At 31.6% G+C, this 15,954-nt stretch overlaps 2 protein-coding genes across 3 annotated transcripts; one reads left to right on the top strand and one right to left on the bottom strand.

Annotated features, from left to right (window-relative positions):
* The first annotated feature begins 3,731 nt into the window (after positions 1 to 3,731).
* LOC105646282 (protein IN CHLOROPLAST ATPASE BIOGENESIS, chloroplastic) lies at positions 3,732 to 7,256 on the top strand. 2 transcript variants are annotated; one of them, XR_005178626.2, is made up of 11 exons: positions 3,732 to 3,983; positions 4,470 to 4,553; positions 5,243 to 5,317; positions 5,456 to 5,498; positions 5,615 to 5,672; positions 5,928 to 6,089; positions 6,169 to 6,231; positions 6,316 to 6,410; positions 6,503 to 6,584; positions 6,699 to 6,802; positions 6,919 to 7,058. XR_005178626.2 is itself a non-coding variant. In XM_012232108.4 (11 exons), the coding sequence occupies exons 1-11, from the start codon at positions 3,884 to 3,886 to the stop codon at positions 7,057 to 7,059; spliced, it is 1,014 nt and encodes a 337-aa protein (XP_012087498.1). In that variant the 5' UTR covers positions 3,736 to 3,883; the 3' UTR covers positions 7,060 to 7,256. The 2 variants fall into 2 exon arrangements, 1 of the variants encoding a protein (XP_012087498.1); XM_012232108.4 differs by having other exon boundaries at positions 3,736 to 3,983; positions 6,692 to 6,802; positions 6,919 to 7,256.
* Positions 7,257 to 8,394: 1,138 nt separating this feature from the next.
* On the bottom strand, positions 8,395 to 14,124 carry LOC105646280 (filament-like plant protein 7). Its single transcript, XM_020684162.3, is given in 8 exon segments — positions 8,395 to 8,726; positions 8,729 to 9,131; positions 9,221 to 9,281; positions 9,371 to 11,540; positions 11,621 to 11,768; positions 11,901 to 12,014; positions 12,801 to 12,924; positions 13,750 to 14,124. Coding segments are annotated over 6 exon segments (2,922 nt in total). The 5' UTR covers positions 12,000 to 12,014; positions 12,801 to 12,924; positions 13,750 to 14,124; the 3' UTR covers positions 8,395 to 8,685.
* Between the last annotated feature and the right edge of the window lie 1,830 nt (positions 14,125 to 15,954).

Below are 15,954 nucleotides of genomic sequence, written 5' to 3'. Positions count from 1 at the left end.
TGTTGTGCATGTCCATGCAGAATGGGCTTCGATCTCCACCACTCTGATCGAAATTGGAAAAAAAGTGTAATGGAAGCCTTCGATAGCGACTCTTTTCGCTAAAATTAACTATTTTGAAAGCTGTTAGCTATTTAAGTAGCTTTTTATAAAATCTAAAATTTAAACGGTATATGAATTAACTTTTTATAAAATGATATTTTAACGTCTAAAAATTAGTTCAAATATTATGTTATCAAACACTTTAAAAGTTACTTAAAAAGATTTTACGAACATAAACGTCTGAAAGCTATCTACATATTTTTCCTCTAGAAACTTATTAAAGAAAGTGAAAATAATTAATTCGTCCTTGAGGTTTGACGAAACTAACTAAGTCATTCCTGCAGTTTAGTAAGATTAATTAATGATCTCCGACATTTACCTCCATCAAACCACTTGATCCTTCCATCTATTTTCTCCAGATTTTTCCATTAAAACTTTTAAAAAAGACTAAAATACCCTAACACATAAGAATGGAAAATAATTAATTCATCTCTGAGGTTTGACCAAATTAACTAAGTCATCCCTGCAGTTTAACAATATTAATTAATGATCCCTGAGATTTACCTTCGTCAAACCATTTGGTCATTCTGTTTATTTTCTCCTGATTTTTCTGTTAAAACCTAAAATAAACAAGACTAAAATATCATTACACTTAAGAAGAAAAAGACTAAACTAACCTATGTTATTTGTTTAACAATAGAATGACAGTTAAGTCTTATCAAATTTACAATTGGAATTCTGCAAAAATGGTGAATTCTTTTTTATTTTCTAAAATATTCTTACTATTCCTATGGTCCTACCTTCATTTTGTAATGGAATATATAAAATAACTTGTTCTCTTGAATATTAATACCTAAAACTAAATGCCTATTATTTTTATTGAAATTAACTCGATGTATATTTTTCTTTTTCATCTTTTTTGTCGGTGGCTCAAGACAGTAAAGTGACACATTATGTTGATAAAAAAAAATTTTGTTTTTGGGTGAATATTAAATAATCAATGTATACCCTGACTTTTCGTTTTCCTTCTACGACAAATGAAAATTCTAACATAGTTTAATTTTTTAGTCTTTTTTTTTCTTAATTCTCAGGGTATTTTAGTCTTTCTTTGAAGGTTTTAATGAAAAAATCGGGAGAAAATGGACGGAATGACCAAATGGTTTGACAGAGATAAATCTCGGGGATTATTAATTAATATTATTAAACTGCAGGAATGACTTGTTAGTTTAGCCAAACCTGAGGAACGAATTAATTGTTTACCCTTCTTAAGTGTCAGGGTATTTTAATCTTTTTTTAAAGGTTTTAACGGAAAATTTGGAGAAAATGGATAAAAGAATCAAATGATTTAACAGAGATAAAGCTCGGGGACCATTAATTAATATTGCCAAACTACTGAATGACTTAATTAGTTTGGTCAAACCTCAAGAACAAATTAATTATTTTTCTTTAAAGAAAAGATGAAGGAATGGTAGACCATTCCTCCCTCCCTATTGAATTTAAAGTTCTCACTGCTCGAACTATCTTTTATAAAGAACTAAGAGATATTTAAATTTGGACTCTTATAAGTAAGTCATAACTCAATTTGTATATTTTTTTTTTTTTTTTGAAATTTCATTAAACATCTTAGTTACCATCCTTATTGAAATTTCATTATCAATCCTATACGGCGTATATATATTGGACTAGCAGTAATCTTTCCATGAAACAAAAGCAAATTAAGATAGAATGAAGAAATATAAATAAAAATGTTAACCAAATATTAGAAACTTGTAAAGGCATACCTACACTTCTAGGTTATTTATCATGGAAGCTGTATTCCAAATGTTAGAAAAGTTATGTTTTAAGGAATAGTTGTTTTATGGGTGTTTAATTAATTGTATTCCATTTAATTTTATTTTTATGTATTCAATTAGGTAGTTAATTTTTTTTAATTAGTTATTTAAATAAAAAATACCTTCAACTTTGCGGATGGATTGTATAGTTTATACCCTCAAATCTTGGACACCCTAATTTCAAATTTTTGTAATAACTTTACCCCAATTTAAAATTTGGGTTTAAAAAATGAAAAAATAATAGGAAATTTTTGTAATAACTTTACCCCAATTTAAAATTTGGGTTTAAAAAATGAAAAAATAATAGGAATAATGGAATCCACCGCTGACACATGGTTAAAAGTAACCCAACTCAAGTAAACATGAAACGCACCGTTTGATATAAAACAATCCAAAACTCAAATCACATCTCCCTTATGCCTTGAATAGATCCATCTCTCCCACTTTCCAAAATCCCTAAAATCTAATTTGTCAATCATGTCCATTTTGCTACTTTTTCTCAATCACCTGCGATAAGCCGATAACTCCACCATTGCAGCCACTGCCTTTTGGAGCTTAGATAATTTTTTTCGTCATCTTCTCTTCCTTAATACTGCTTCATTAAAAATTCATCCGCTCGAGTGAGTTGACTCGATGAGAGCAGCCAAATGGCCGGTGCTTACATCATGGAGTTAAGCCTCGAGTTGCGACCTGGATTTCAAATAAAGCAAATGAAAAGCCATATTTCGACGCCATCCACCAATGCAGAGAAAGGCATCTTCAACAGAAGTCTTCCATGAGGGTGAGAACATGGCCCACATATCAACCTTGGCCCATAGAGTGTTTACCTTTAGTACTGCTCGTAAGTTCAACAACTTGGTTAATAATGGACAGGAGATTCATTGTTGTTGATTTGTTGTCGTTTTATTATTTTGAGGTTGAAAACAGTTAAAAAAGTTGCCAAAGGATACTCGTTCGTTTCCGGTTGAGAAGGAGAGTTAGAAGAGATAGATCGGCGATTTCAGGAGTTTGGATTGTTTTATACGAGCGGTGCGTTTTAATTGACATGAGTGGCGGGAGTGGGTTTCATTATTCCTATTATTTATTATTTTTTAGACTTAAATTTTAAATTGGGTATGATTATTATAAAAGTTTAAAATTAAAGTGTACAGAGAGTTAATGTGGTTTTAGAGTGTAATTATTATAATCCATAAAGGTTTTAGAGTGTAATTATTATAATCCGCAAAGGTGAGGGTATTTTAAATGAATTACTCCACCTAAATATCCAATGGTATGATTAGTGAAACTTAAAAAAAAAAAAAAAAAAGAGTATGATAAGTGAAATTTAATAATTTTGTACAAAATATTAATTAAAATTTTATTTTTTTGCTGAAATAGAAATTCACAAATTATTATGGACTTACTGTTTAATAAAAATTAAATTTAGTTAATCATTTTTTTAGGAATTTAGTTAATTGTTATAAATGAAAAATATGTGTAAGAGAAAAAATAATAATAATTTTAAAATTTGAATAAATTCTCATAATATTTAATTAGTTAACTGTTATAAAAATGAAAATATGTGTAAGAGAAAGAATAATAGTAATTTTAAAATTTGAATAAATTCCTATAATATTTAATTATTATTTCCTTCGTTCCATTTTATTTATTTATTATTTTTTTTAGGATGTCTCAAAATATTTGTAAAATTTTTAAATTTATATATGTATATAATTTTTTTTTTCTATCATAACAGGGATGAACGAAAGGCTTTTTATTAATATATGATAATATTAATAATTGAACAGTAAAAAAAAAGAATAAAATAATTTTTATGAGCTAAATTTAAGTTTTTAATACGTGCTTTGTCAAATGGGACGGAGGGATATATTTTAAAGAAAAATCTCATGGCTCCCGTTACGCAGGGAATATAGAGGGTCGTGCTCCTTCTTATCCTGTGAACCAAATAAGCAGAAAATCAGTTGGCAATCCGGTTGGTGAGAATTATCCTTTCAAGGTGAAGCTGAACTAAAATGAAGATAGGATTGTTGGGAGTGGTGCACAGAACCCCTCCAACTACCGCACTCTCTCTTCGCCACGTTAGACCCAGGGTTAGATGCTTCTCTTCTTCTGGTAACATAATAATCGCTCGTCGTCTTCTTTCTTTTTCTAATCTCGTTTCTGTTTTTCATAATGAAAATGAAGACAGAAAATGAATAATGGGTTAGAGTTTTTGGATTATTAAATACAATGGTTCCATTTACATTACAAATTAATCTACTGGGTTGTTGAACTTGTTTTAAATTGAATGGTGGGTTGCATTGGGTTGTTTCAGATGGAATATTTGAAAAATCAAAACCCAATAATTCAATTGATTGGGGAAATTAAAACCATCCAATTTCTAGTTTGTGCATTATTTTCTGATCAAATTTGGTATTAATTAATTGAGTGTTCCAATTAATGTAGTTTAATTTACAACTTTCAGTTCATCCTTATAATTTTGAAACCATAAATTGGCAAATAATTGATTATCTAGCTCTAAGTTTACTTGTGATTAATTATGTTATTATTGACTATTTGTTAACTATATCATTAGACTGTTTGCAAATTCAAATGCAGGCCATGTGTCATTTATCAAGGATGTAGCTGCAACTCAACCTCCTGAGCATCTTCATCACTTGCTCAAAGTCCTACAGACCAGAGGTATCTTTGTCATGTAACTTATTTTAATAACTTTTTGCTTCCAAAATTCTAACGGTATTGTTTTTCTTTATTTCATGATGAATTGCGTGATTATGGGTATATTTTTACTGTGGTTCAGGATAACTACGCTTTAATTTCTTTGATGTGAATGCTTGATTAGTTTCGGCATGCAATGTTCTCTAAGTGGATAGGTCTTCAGTTTTCATTATTCTTTCTCCCCTTGCCAGTTGCTTCGCTAAAATGTTGATGTTCTGATTACTTTATGTTTAAGTGGTTTGGCATACCTTTCCATTGTCGTTTGGAAAATATTTTTTTTGTTTGCTCACTCTACCTTCATGGTTTGAATTTAGTTAAACTAATATTTAACATGGTTTTGTGGAATACCCGGGTCTGCTTCTTACATGGTGCTTATTTTGCTCTATTTATAGCGCTATAATATCTACTTATGATTGATAAAGTGATTTTCTCCTGCGATTGTGGTTATTTTAGTATGAAATATTGTTTCATCTCTTTCTACATCTGTCTGTAAAAAAGAAGTAACCCGTAATCATAGAACATAACTTCTATTGTCTTCTCAGGTTCTGCAATTTCTTCTGCAATTAGAGAAAAGACTCCACAACCCTACTACCTTGTGTTTTTTACACAATCATTTATTAATTGCTACTGTATGTTATGTTTTTTGGTTACAGGTGAAACCGTCATTTCTCCTGGATCCAGAAAAGGACTTATCCCCCTTGTAATTCCCCTTTCAGAAAATCTGTCAGGTTAGATAAACATCTTATCCTTTTATGATAATATATTCACAAGTCGGGAGCAGTTCTATTACCAACTTAATAATATGCTCATGATCATGGGCATCTGTGTGAGAACTCTCAGTTTATCATTTATATATTTGCCAGCAGGTTCCATAACAGCATTGCTGCGGTGGCCAACAGCTCCACCTGGGTAAGGTTTATATTCTAATGTCCTATTGTATGCATTTGAATTCATTCCAATATATTTTTATCGCAAAGTTCTTTTCCCCATTATTTATCTTCATGCAACTATTGGTATTCACACAGAATGGAGATGCCAGTTGTGGAAGTTCGCAAGCATGGGGTCTGGCTTTTAGCCAAGAATGTAATACATTAAACTGAGAGCATATATAGATATGCATAATTGCATGAGCTATATTATACAATTATGTGCACTTGATACATTACATTATATTATCTGCACCTTGGCAGTTCCACGTTTTCCCCTTTATGTATTGATGTATTTTTTCGGGTGTTGGGAATGGTTGGAAAATTCTTAAACATGAAAATACTCTCTCTCAAAGTTTGTTTTAATTTCCTGCAAACAAGGAAATCTTATATTACAATGGTGGCAATGCAGGTGGATCAATATATGCACAGGATTCTGGTTGAAGAAGATGCCAACAACTTCAGTGGTGGTAGACTCTATGATGCTTCTTCAGAAGCTGGTGAGAAATTATATAGAAGGGGTGATTTTGCTGAATCTCAGATTGCAAATCTTGACCTGTATATTCTTAAAAAGGTAGAGAGACAGTTTTGTAAGTGGCTCTAGCAGATGAATCCGGTTGATGCTTAGAAACAACTAATAGTTATTCTCGCAGGTTGGACTATTCCCAGATCTCTTAGAGCGCAAAGTTACGTGCCATTTTGAGCAAGAGGACCACGTGAGTAGTTTCTGATTTTGGTTCTTATGTGCTAGTATGTCATTGCCATTTTCTTAGCATTTCGCATATACTTGTAAGTTGTAGGTTTCAGCGATGGTGACAGGAGAATTTTATACAAAAAAGGATCTATTTCCAGGATTTGGACGGCCTTTTGTGTTCTATGCAGAGGTTTTGAAGAAGTTTGTACAAATCTCATCCATCATTTTCCCATTCAATTAGTTCATTTTACTTTATCATTTCTCAAGCAAATATTACGGATTACTACTTGCAGAGTTGGACGTATCTCGGAAGCTAAAGATGCTGCAAGGGTAGCTTTGAAATCACCATGGTGGACTCTAGGTTGCGCATACGAGGTATTTGACCCTTAATCCATCTGCATTGTCTTGTTGGATAGTCATTTTCATATTCTATCCTTCCGCTTTTCTTTTATGGCATTCTGACAATGATTAATCTTGATAAGGAAGTAGCAAGCATTGCGCAATGGGAGGATGAGCAAATTGAATATATCAAGGAGAAGATAACTGACAAAGGTAGACAAGAAGATTTGAAAAAGGGAAAGGCACTTGCACAGGTAACAAATTGAGAGATTTTTCTTATTGGATTGACAAATTGCTCAACTTCATTAGAAGAAAACTTGTTGAAGTCTTATAGTGTGGTATAAAATGCTCAAACTGATTTGTCATGTAGATTGCATTGGATGAAGCTGCCTTTTTAATGGATTTAGCTTCTATTGAAGGAACATGGGGTGAAGTTACAGAGCGAATTGCTGAATGTTATAAGGAGGCTGGATTTGCTGATATTGCAAAGTTTATACTGTATGAAGATTGATAATCAATTGGAGGTGAGGACTATGCTTCATGGCTGGGAAGTCCCTACTATTGTCTTCATTCTTCGGTTTGTGTATCTATTGGTTCTTTTGGGCGTTCCTGTTGAGTTTTTGTAATATAGCTATATGAAATTTGACACTTGGATTCCTTTTTTTTTAAAAAAAAAAAAAGAAAGGAGCAACAGAATATTTTCTTGAAGTATTGACAAGCTGATTCTTGGTTTTGTGTTACAAAGAAAGGTGGTCTGGTTGATGGAATTATGCATACATATTGTTAGTTGCTTACTTCTACCTAATAAAATAGACTAGCAAGTTCTGGTATGGAAGTTTGAGAAAGTTGAAGTGATTGGATATCAAAACAAATAATAGGGGTGAGCATTGATCCGAACAAACTGAAAATTTTTTTTAAGTGGAAACTAAATGGAATCGAACTGAACCAGTTCCATTTTTAACTATTTTTTATGATTTTGGGCTTTAAAAATCGAACTGAACTGTTTGTGTTTAATCGAAGTATGCTCAACCCTGTGAAAGAAAGAGAAAAGCCTTGTCATGGCGAATAAATTTTAACGTTTTGCGAGAGCATTAAAACTACAACGCAATCCCTTTATCTAAAAGTTTGTCTGCTATAAATGAATTTTATAAAAGTTCATGAAATTCGTCCATATTTGCATGTTTCGTACGTATAAAAATTCATTCAGAATTTCATAATTTTTAATTTTATGAAATTGGTAATATTTCAATTAAATTTTAGAAAAAATTGATGAAATAAATTTTGTGAATGAACTTTGAACTCAGAAGGATATCAGAAAATGAAATTAACGAATTCTAAGTACAGGCTACTAATGCTATATATTTAAAATGAATCCTATAACATTCATTTGCAAATGACATGAACTCCATTTTGTAACAGTCTTTTGGATGAACAAATCAATCTTTGACTTACTTGATGTCAAGTAAGTTCCAATCTAAGCAGGTGAATAGAACTGTATCTCTAGACTCTGGATCTATAATCTGGAGATGTAGTTAAGCAAAAACCAAGCAAGGAAAACAATAACAGAGACTCGTAGGAGCAATCTACCATATACGGAAACTTATAGCCATGGACATTTCCATATTTCGAAAACGTTTTTACATATCTGTTTCCTCATATAAAATACCGTTTCTCTAAGTAAAATTATATTTTAAATGTCATTCCCCGTGTTATTTCCACTTTTCCACATTTCTTCATTTCCGTGCTACATAGGAAGCGACCTTTGAATGATAAGATTCTCATGCTAATTTCCAAGGTATTATTGCCAGAGCTTATGCTGTCCTGGCAGCCTCATCAGTTTTGTAGATTGATACTAAAAACCACAGTAAGCTGTTATTTTCACTTCTTCTATATTACAGATGACGCACTACAGACTCTATATCCCTGAAACCCAGATATTTACACACATAAGTACTCAAAAGCGATTATCTCTCTCTCTCTCTTTCTCTCCAAAAAAAAGGAAAAAGAAAATGGGTTGAAGCAATATGATGCCTCAAACTATCATGCTCACAAATTTTCAAGCTTAGAAAACTGAAAATCGAAGATATTTAACAATCAGACTGTTGATCAATAGCAGTAGCAGCAGCAACAAGAGCCGTCATACCTTTCCTAATGAGGTTTTTGATTTTTTACTGCTTCCTTTCTTCTCATTAGTAACCTCCTCAGGAAACCAACTCCTTGTTTTTTAGAAGGTACAATAGCAAGAGTTCCAACTGCTGCATTATTGTCAGCCTTTTGCTTTGAATCAGATTTTACATTAGTAGCAGTTGAAGCATTGCCATTATTATTGGATTGGAATTTTCCATCTTTGATGGGAGATCTGAGAATGATTGCCTTGGTGGGATCTTCAGCAATCATTTGATCGCGCAATGAGAATCGCTTACTCAAGTTCTTATTAGCTGTTGTGGAAACACTTGTCTTGAATACTTTATCAAGTAGTGCTTCTTCTCTTGGTGTAGCTAGTGCCTTGAGTTGTTTTCCAAGGTTAAGAATAGTCTCTTGACATTCTGCCAACTTTAAAGAAGCTGCTGTGATTTCTGAACTCTGCAAAATAAGATGATTGCAAGTATTTTATTCTTTGCATCAAAATTTATTTCCTCTATGAACAATATAGATAAGCTGGAATAACTTACATTTTGGGATTGTGTTCCATCTCCATTAATGCTGTGGTTCATAGTCTCTTTCTTTGCGACACTGTTAAAGAATCAGAACTTTCTTTTCAATCAAAAAATGTTTCTCATAGTTAACATCTATAAGAGATAAGAAGAAAAAGTAACTAGTACCTTTCCAACTGGAGTTGAAGCTCAAGACAAGTAGCTTCTAATTCTTCACAACAGTTACTCTTTTCTTCCAATTCAACTTCTAAAGATGACAACTTCTGTAAAACCTCATTCAATTTAGCTTTAGCAACTGTAAGCTGAGTATCAAGATCTTCATTCATACACTTGTGATTTTCCATCTGATCCTCAATGATTCCTTTTGATTCCTTTGTAGTTTCCAGCTCTACTTGTAAGTTTTTGATGCTTTGTTCTGATTCCTGAAGTTGTTTCATCAAAGTCTCATTCTTGCCAATTGCAGTCTGAAGCTTTCCGTCCATAGCTTCAAGATCATCTTTCAGTCTCTTATTCTCTTCTTGCAGATTATACTGTATGGATTTACTTTGAGATGAAATGTTTTGGTCAACCAAGGGCAAACTTGAAGGTTTCTCCACATCTACTCCAGCTTCATTTTCGCTTTGTGATTCATTCTGACTGAAATGCCTTTTGATCTTATCTCTTGCATTTGAAGCATCTTTGGGGTTGACATGGTTGTTCAGAATCCAGTCTAAGGTAAATGATAATTCCTCAGCTAGACTTTGAAGATCGGTTTTTCCATTCAACACAGCATTACAAGTATGAACAAACCGTTGTAGAACAGCACTTAGTTCAGAACCCTTCCATTGAAAAACATGAACAAAGTAATCAGCAGCTATTGGTGAACGCGAGCAACTTTCTTCCTTCTTCGACATATTATCCATTGTACTATTGCAGAGTTGAGGCATTGGATTGATTCCTTCAATCAACTGAATAATCTTGCAGATTGTCTTACTCAGCTTGCTTCTTTCTTTCAGTGAGGAGTCAACACCCGAAGCTTCGATCAATGAATCGATGTTTGGAGACATTGCTGCTGTATCAGCTTCAGGGATGCTTGACTGATTTATATAACCAAGGGCAATCTTAATGTCCTCAAGAAGTTCCGTTGGACTTCGTTTTGAAATGCGCTGTTGTTTAAAGATTGCACTTAAAACCTCTTGAAGCCAATCAAAAGATTTATCTTTTGAGCATATCTCCTGTTTATCATTTACTGGAACTAGTTCCTTACCATCAGAGACAGAATGATTAGAGCCTGCAGAAGATACTAAAGCTAATTTCTCCATCTCTACAAAATCATCCATTAAACTCATGTCTGATTTGCCTTCTGATGGACTCTTGAATCTTGCATCTCTGAAATGCTCCAATTCAGAGATTAAAGCATTGGCCCATGATCCAGAAGAGCTAACTCCATCATCACTGCCAATGTCGAAACCTGCAAATGGGCTCTTGAGCTTTGCCAAATCCATACATCTTTGTCCTCCAGAAACCTCTGGAAGCTGAGCCTCAACCTGTGATAACTTTGAAGCAGTTCTTGAATACATAATCCTCGATGATCTGAGTTCAGCGTTTTTCCTCCCAAGTATTTCTTTCAGAGTTCTATTTTCTTCTTCCATACCGCGTAGTTGCTCAATCAGAAAATTAATGTTCTTAACAGGAATTTCAGGTGATCTTTCCATTTTACTGTCCGTAAGCACCAATTCTCTTGTGGGATTTGGTTTTCTTCTTAATTCCATTTGATCCTTCCCATGAATCTCAACTTCATTTCTCATTTTTGCCAAAGCAGCAGGACCTGGAAGCTTTTTACGCATTAAAACGCGGAGCCTTTGGCATTCTGCTTCTAACTTTGAGATTTTCCTAACACTTTCTAGATTCTGCCTATGTGATGCTTCAGCAGACCGACGAGTATACTCCATTTCCTCATTACGAACCTCAAGCTCTTTCTCAAGCATGTGAAACTCATATCTTAGAAAAGTATTCTCTTTTTCTGTAGAATCTAATCTAGTCATTAGTGCATTGACTTCTGCTTCTGTTCGAGACAGGTTTTTATGCATTTCTTCAACCAATTTCTCTTTAAGTAGAAGAGCATTACTCAAATTTGTATTCTCAATGGCTAAACTTGCAAGCTTTTTGTTCTTCTCCGTCAACTTTTCTTCTAAATTCTTGTGTGTCCTCTCAAATTCACCTTTTGCCTTCATCACAGCATCATTTATCTTTTGCTCTTGTTCTGCTTGTGAGGAGCTCAGCTGCTGCTTGCATTGCTTTAAAACTTCATCCAGTTCTTTCCTTAGGCATATGACTTCTGATTCTGCTTTCTGCTGGCCTACAAGGGAATTTATATGCTTATTTTGTTTAGCTAAAACCATATTGAAAATCTAAAGATGGAGAATGATAAAAAATTACCTGCAACACCTTCTTGTGCTAAAGTTTCTTGTTTCATCGCAAGATCATCTTTTCCATGAGAATCAAGAAGCACTGAAGCTAACTTTTCATTCAAATTTCTTGCAACTCTAACTGATCCTACTTCATTTGCCATTGGAAATTTTTGTGTCTAACAAAATCAATCAGTAGAAATTAATCAATAAAACTAATATTCTCCATCAATTCAAATTGATATGTGATTCATCAAATTAATCAATAAACAAAAAAAAAAAAAAAAATAGAGAAAGAAAGCTTTTGTTACCTCTTCATCAGTTTCTTTCAAAGAAATGCCAAATTTGTTTGTTGCAATAATTGTCTTTTCTGAAGATTTTTTCCTCCAAAGCCATGACTTGTTGTCCATTGTTTCTTTCACTTTCTACTCATAACAAAAATTTGACAATTAACACTAATCAATAAACAAGAACTGTTCTTAAACTAGAAATACCCACTAGTAAAATGAAAACAGAGCAGAGGGAGTCTAACAGTTGAAGATTGATTCTCAATGGTTAAGCTTCAACATTTATATGCAAAATTATGGTTAAGAAATGCACAAAACAGCTATAAGAAACGACCCATGGTTTCATACAAACAGATGGTATTCAAATAATGGCAGGCAGAGGCAGTCCAATGCAGTTAAGCCACAGAAGTAGTGCATGACACTTGTTTGGCTGTTCAGATTATAAGGTAACCATCAATAATATTTAAAAATCAAATCTAGGGATGTAAAATATGCAGATTGCACTTTTATAAAGTAACAACATGCAATTAGATAAATAAGAATAAAAAAAAGTACATTATTCTTTGCTTGATTAGACATCATGACTGTAAATATCTTAAAATTTGTCTCTAATTCAAGCATAATTGTGCATTATTATGATATATTCTGACCTAAAAGTCATTGTTTGGAGACACTAAGTAGGGGTCAGCAATAAGTTTGGAGACCGAATTTATCGGTTATCGGGGTTATCGTATATAACTAATTAAATTTATTTATTTTTAAGCTAAAAATAACTAATTTAGTTTGAATAATCGAATCTACATTGAGTGGAGTGAATTAATTTTTATACCATTCAAATCCGGATTTAGTTACCATAAAAATACATTGATTGGATTGAAATTGAGCTAATTCAATTTGGTTGAATTCCATCAAATGAATGCTCACCTCTAACTATAGTGTTTTTGCAACAAGTGGAGATAAATGGATAGATTGCATACATCAATTCTCTTCGGTGTGTATAAATATTTAATACTTTGTAAACCGGGTCACCGTACCTTTCTACATACACCTACAGCAAACAGTATAAACTTAAACTTCTAGGTAGAGTGATTATTTTATATAATACTAATCTTTTTAGCACGTGCAAAGTAAGTACACATGTTTTTGTATTAACACGTTTTTCATAAATTTAAATTTAAAATATAAATTATCATGTACATATTAAAATTTATTAAAAGTTAATTGTATAATTGTTATTCAAAAATTAAATTATCGACTGAAAAATATTTAATAATACTACAATTATTTTTTTAGTATGAGGAATCAAAAAAAAAAGAAGTCTCAATATATAAACAATTTGGAGCTTTATTCAATTGTTTTAAAAAATTTTATAAACAAAACATTTGAAATTCACTTTAAAAACAAAATTTAACAATCTCTAACCAAAATTTAATAAAAGACCTAAACACATGACAGTATGTTTTAAGATAACATGGCTCATAAATGGAGGAGAACAAAACCTTATTTAGAAAATTTAAAAAAAAAAAAAAAAAAAAAAGTCAAGTTACATTACTTAAACCAATGTGAATTAATAAATTGCAGAACATTAAACTTTTACAATAAATATCTATTATAAAGGAAAAAATAAATAAATATCTATCTACTTAATGGCAAGAAAAAAAAAAGAAAAAATCAATTAATAATTAATAAATAAATGGACCAAAATCATTCTATTCTAAGTTAAAGGCATAAATGAACAGATATTTTGTTCAGACAATATCAAATCCAAACTTACTTCACTTCACAGTATAAAAGCTGCTATCCAAACCTAAAATGCAAAAGAAAACACAACTTGTATTATAGTAGAGTAGCATATAGTTGAATAGTTTCTCACCATGGCCTAGCTTAGCTAGCTAGCAAGAAGCTGTCGACAGTGAAACAGATCATCCATCCACCATTATTTCCCTTATCACCAAGCAGTAGAGGCATATATATATATATATATATATATATATATATATATATATATATATATGAAAGAGAGGCAGAGAAAGAAAGAGACAGTGTCAAGAATTAAATGCAGCAAAAGTGTTTTGATGGGTAAGGTTAGGTTTAAGGTGGAAAGTGGAGAGACAATGTTAAGTGAAACAATATTAAGGAGATAATGGAGGAAAGGAAGGACAGCGATGTGCATAGGATGCCTGTGCTACTGTTCCACCGACAGTTACCTGTGGATATATTAATCATATGAGAGAGAGAGAGTGTGTGTGTGTGTGTGTTAAAGGGATAAGGAGAAAAAGAATTAAAGGTATAACAAAAGCTTCCTAAAGAAGGACCCTCAAGGATTTTATTTTTAAGAGTACTAACCACTAAATAAAATGAATCAATGAAGGCAAAAAAAGCCAGATGGATACCACAGCTGTCATTTTATTTTTATTTAATTTGGTTTCCAATTAACCTAAAAAATAAGTCAGAAATCAGTAACTTAATTTAAAATAAAATAAAATAAAAAATTTTGAGTGTTTTGCAGGGTCGTGGAAGAGGCATAAGAAGAGCACTGGACCTTTTTTTTTTTTTTTTTTTTTTTTTTTTGCATAAAGAAGAGCACTGGACTTTAGTCTTTAAAAAGTTGAAGTTAATATATGAAGCAAATGATGATGTTTCGGATATTATTTTCTATTTGGGAAGAGTATCATCTTTTCTAACGTTTATGTTTATATGCTCACATTTTTTTTTTTTTTTTGCGGTTTTTATTGTCATTATTATCATATTATGCGGTTTTAACTCATTCCTTCTCTATTTTTATAATTAACAAAAAATCATTAAACATTTTTATATTTTTTATATTATAATTTTAGTTTTTTGGAAAATAAATTGATGAAACAAACGAAATTTATTATTTATGTTTTCTCTTGTTCTGAATATTTTAAACTACAGATTTTATTTTATATTGAGAAATGAAAATGAAAAACAACAATTACTATATCAAACGGATCATAATTTTATTGAATGTTTAACCATTTTATTTATTTGTTTATTTGTTTTTTTAAGAAAACAAATTTAATTCTAAGTATTTAATTTAAGTTGACATTTCATTAATAAAACCTCTAATAACACTTCTCTCCAAACATCTGCAGTGATAACAAAGTTTAAATAATAAGTTTTACTTATAAAACATTCTTAAAATATGCATTGCATAAAGAAGGGTATGTTCCTCATACTAAGGGGTGTATTGAATTAGGATTGTATTAGGTTTTAAAAGAACTGTTGAATTTGACGGAATTGAAGAATTTCTTAAGATTTTTACAGATTCCACTAGAATTCTACATAGAGTTTTATGGAATTTGTAGAATTTTTTTATAGATTTTGATTGACTCTGATGAAATTATAATAATTTTTATATATCCAATCAAAATTAATTTTAAGACCTAATTGAACAAATTAAAAGGTTTTGGAGACAATTGAAAAATTGAAAATATCAAATTCTCAGTACATGAATCAATTCGAGACTCCTTACACCTTAAGGAGTAGGGATAGAAGTAGTACGGATATTTTAGGATACTCTCTTCGCTCCGATTCAATTAAAGAGGATATGCATAGCTATAAAAAAGTTTGGAACAGATATGGATAGTAAAATTACTATCCATAGCAGATAGGGTATGATACGACTATAGATCTTTAGATACTCGCCAGCCGTTCACCGCTATATTAAACGGGTTTGGTAGTGGGTGCCCGTGAGTACTCTATCCATTATTAGTAAAAATATATTTTCATAAGTTCGAATTTGGATAGTTCAAAATTTGCAGATACGTTACCCATTTAAGAGGTCCTTTAAACGAGTTTTGAACAAATACGAGTAGTAAAAATTTAAACGTGTTTGAATATGAGTATTTAAACGGTTTAGAATAGATACATGTAGTAAAATTTTAAACGAATACCTATACAAGTTTAAAATTTACGAAAACTCGCCGCACTTTCATCTCTATTAAGGATGTATTAGATCAAAACTCTGTTGGATTTTAAAAGATTATTTAAATCTTTGAGTTGAAGGATGGATTTGTAAATGACTTTCTTATTAATAATTAGCACTTTAAATCCA

The sequence above is a fragment of the Jatropha curcas genome, chromosome 6, assembly GCF_041381405.1.
Source record: "Jatropha curcas cultivar XTBG-Jc1 chromosome 6, XTBG_Jcur_1.0, whole genome shotgun sequence".
Classification (NCBI taxonomy): domain Eukaryota; kingdom Viridiplantae; phylum Streptophyta; class Magnoliopsida; order Malpighiales; family Euphorbiaceae; genus Jatropha; species Jatropha curcas.
The sequence above is the reverse complement of the archived record's forward strand: the minus strand, read 5'-3'. Positions and strand labels throughout refer to the sequence as shown.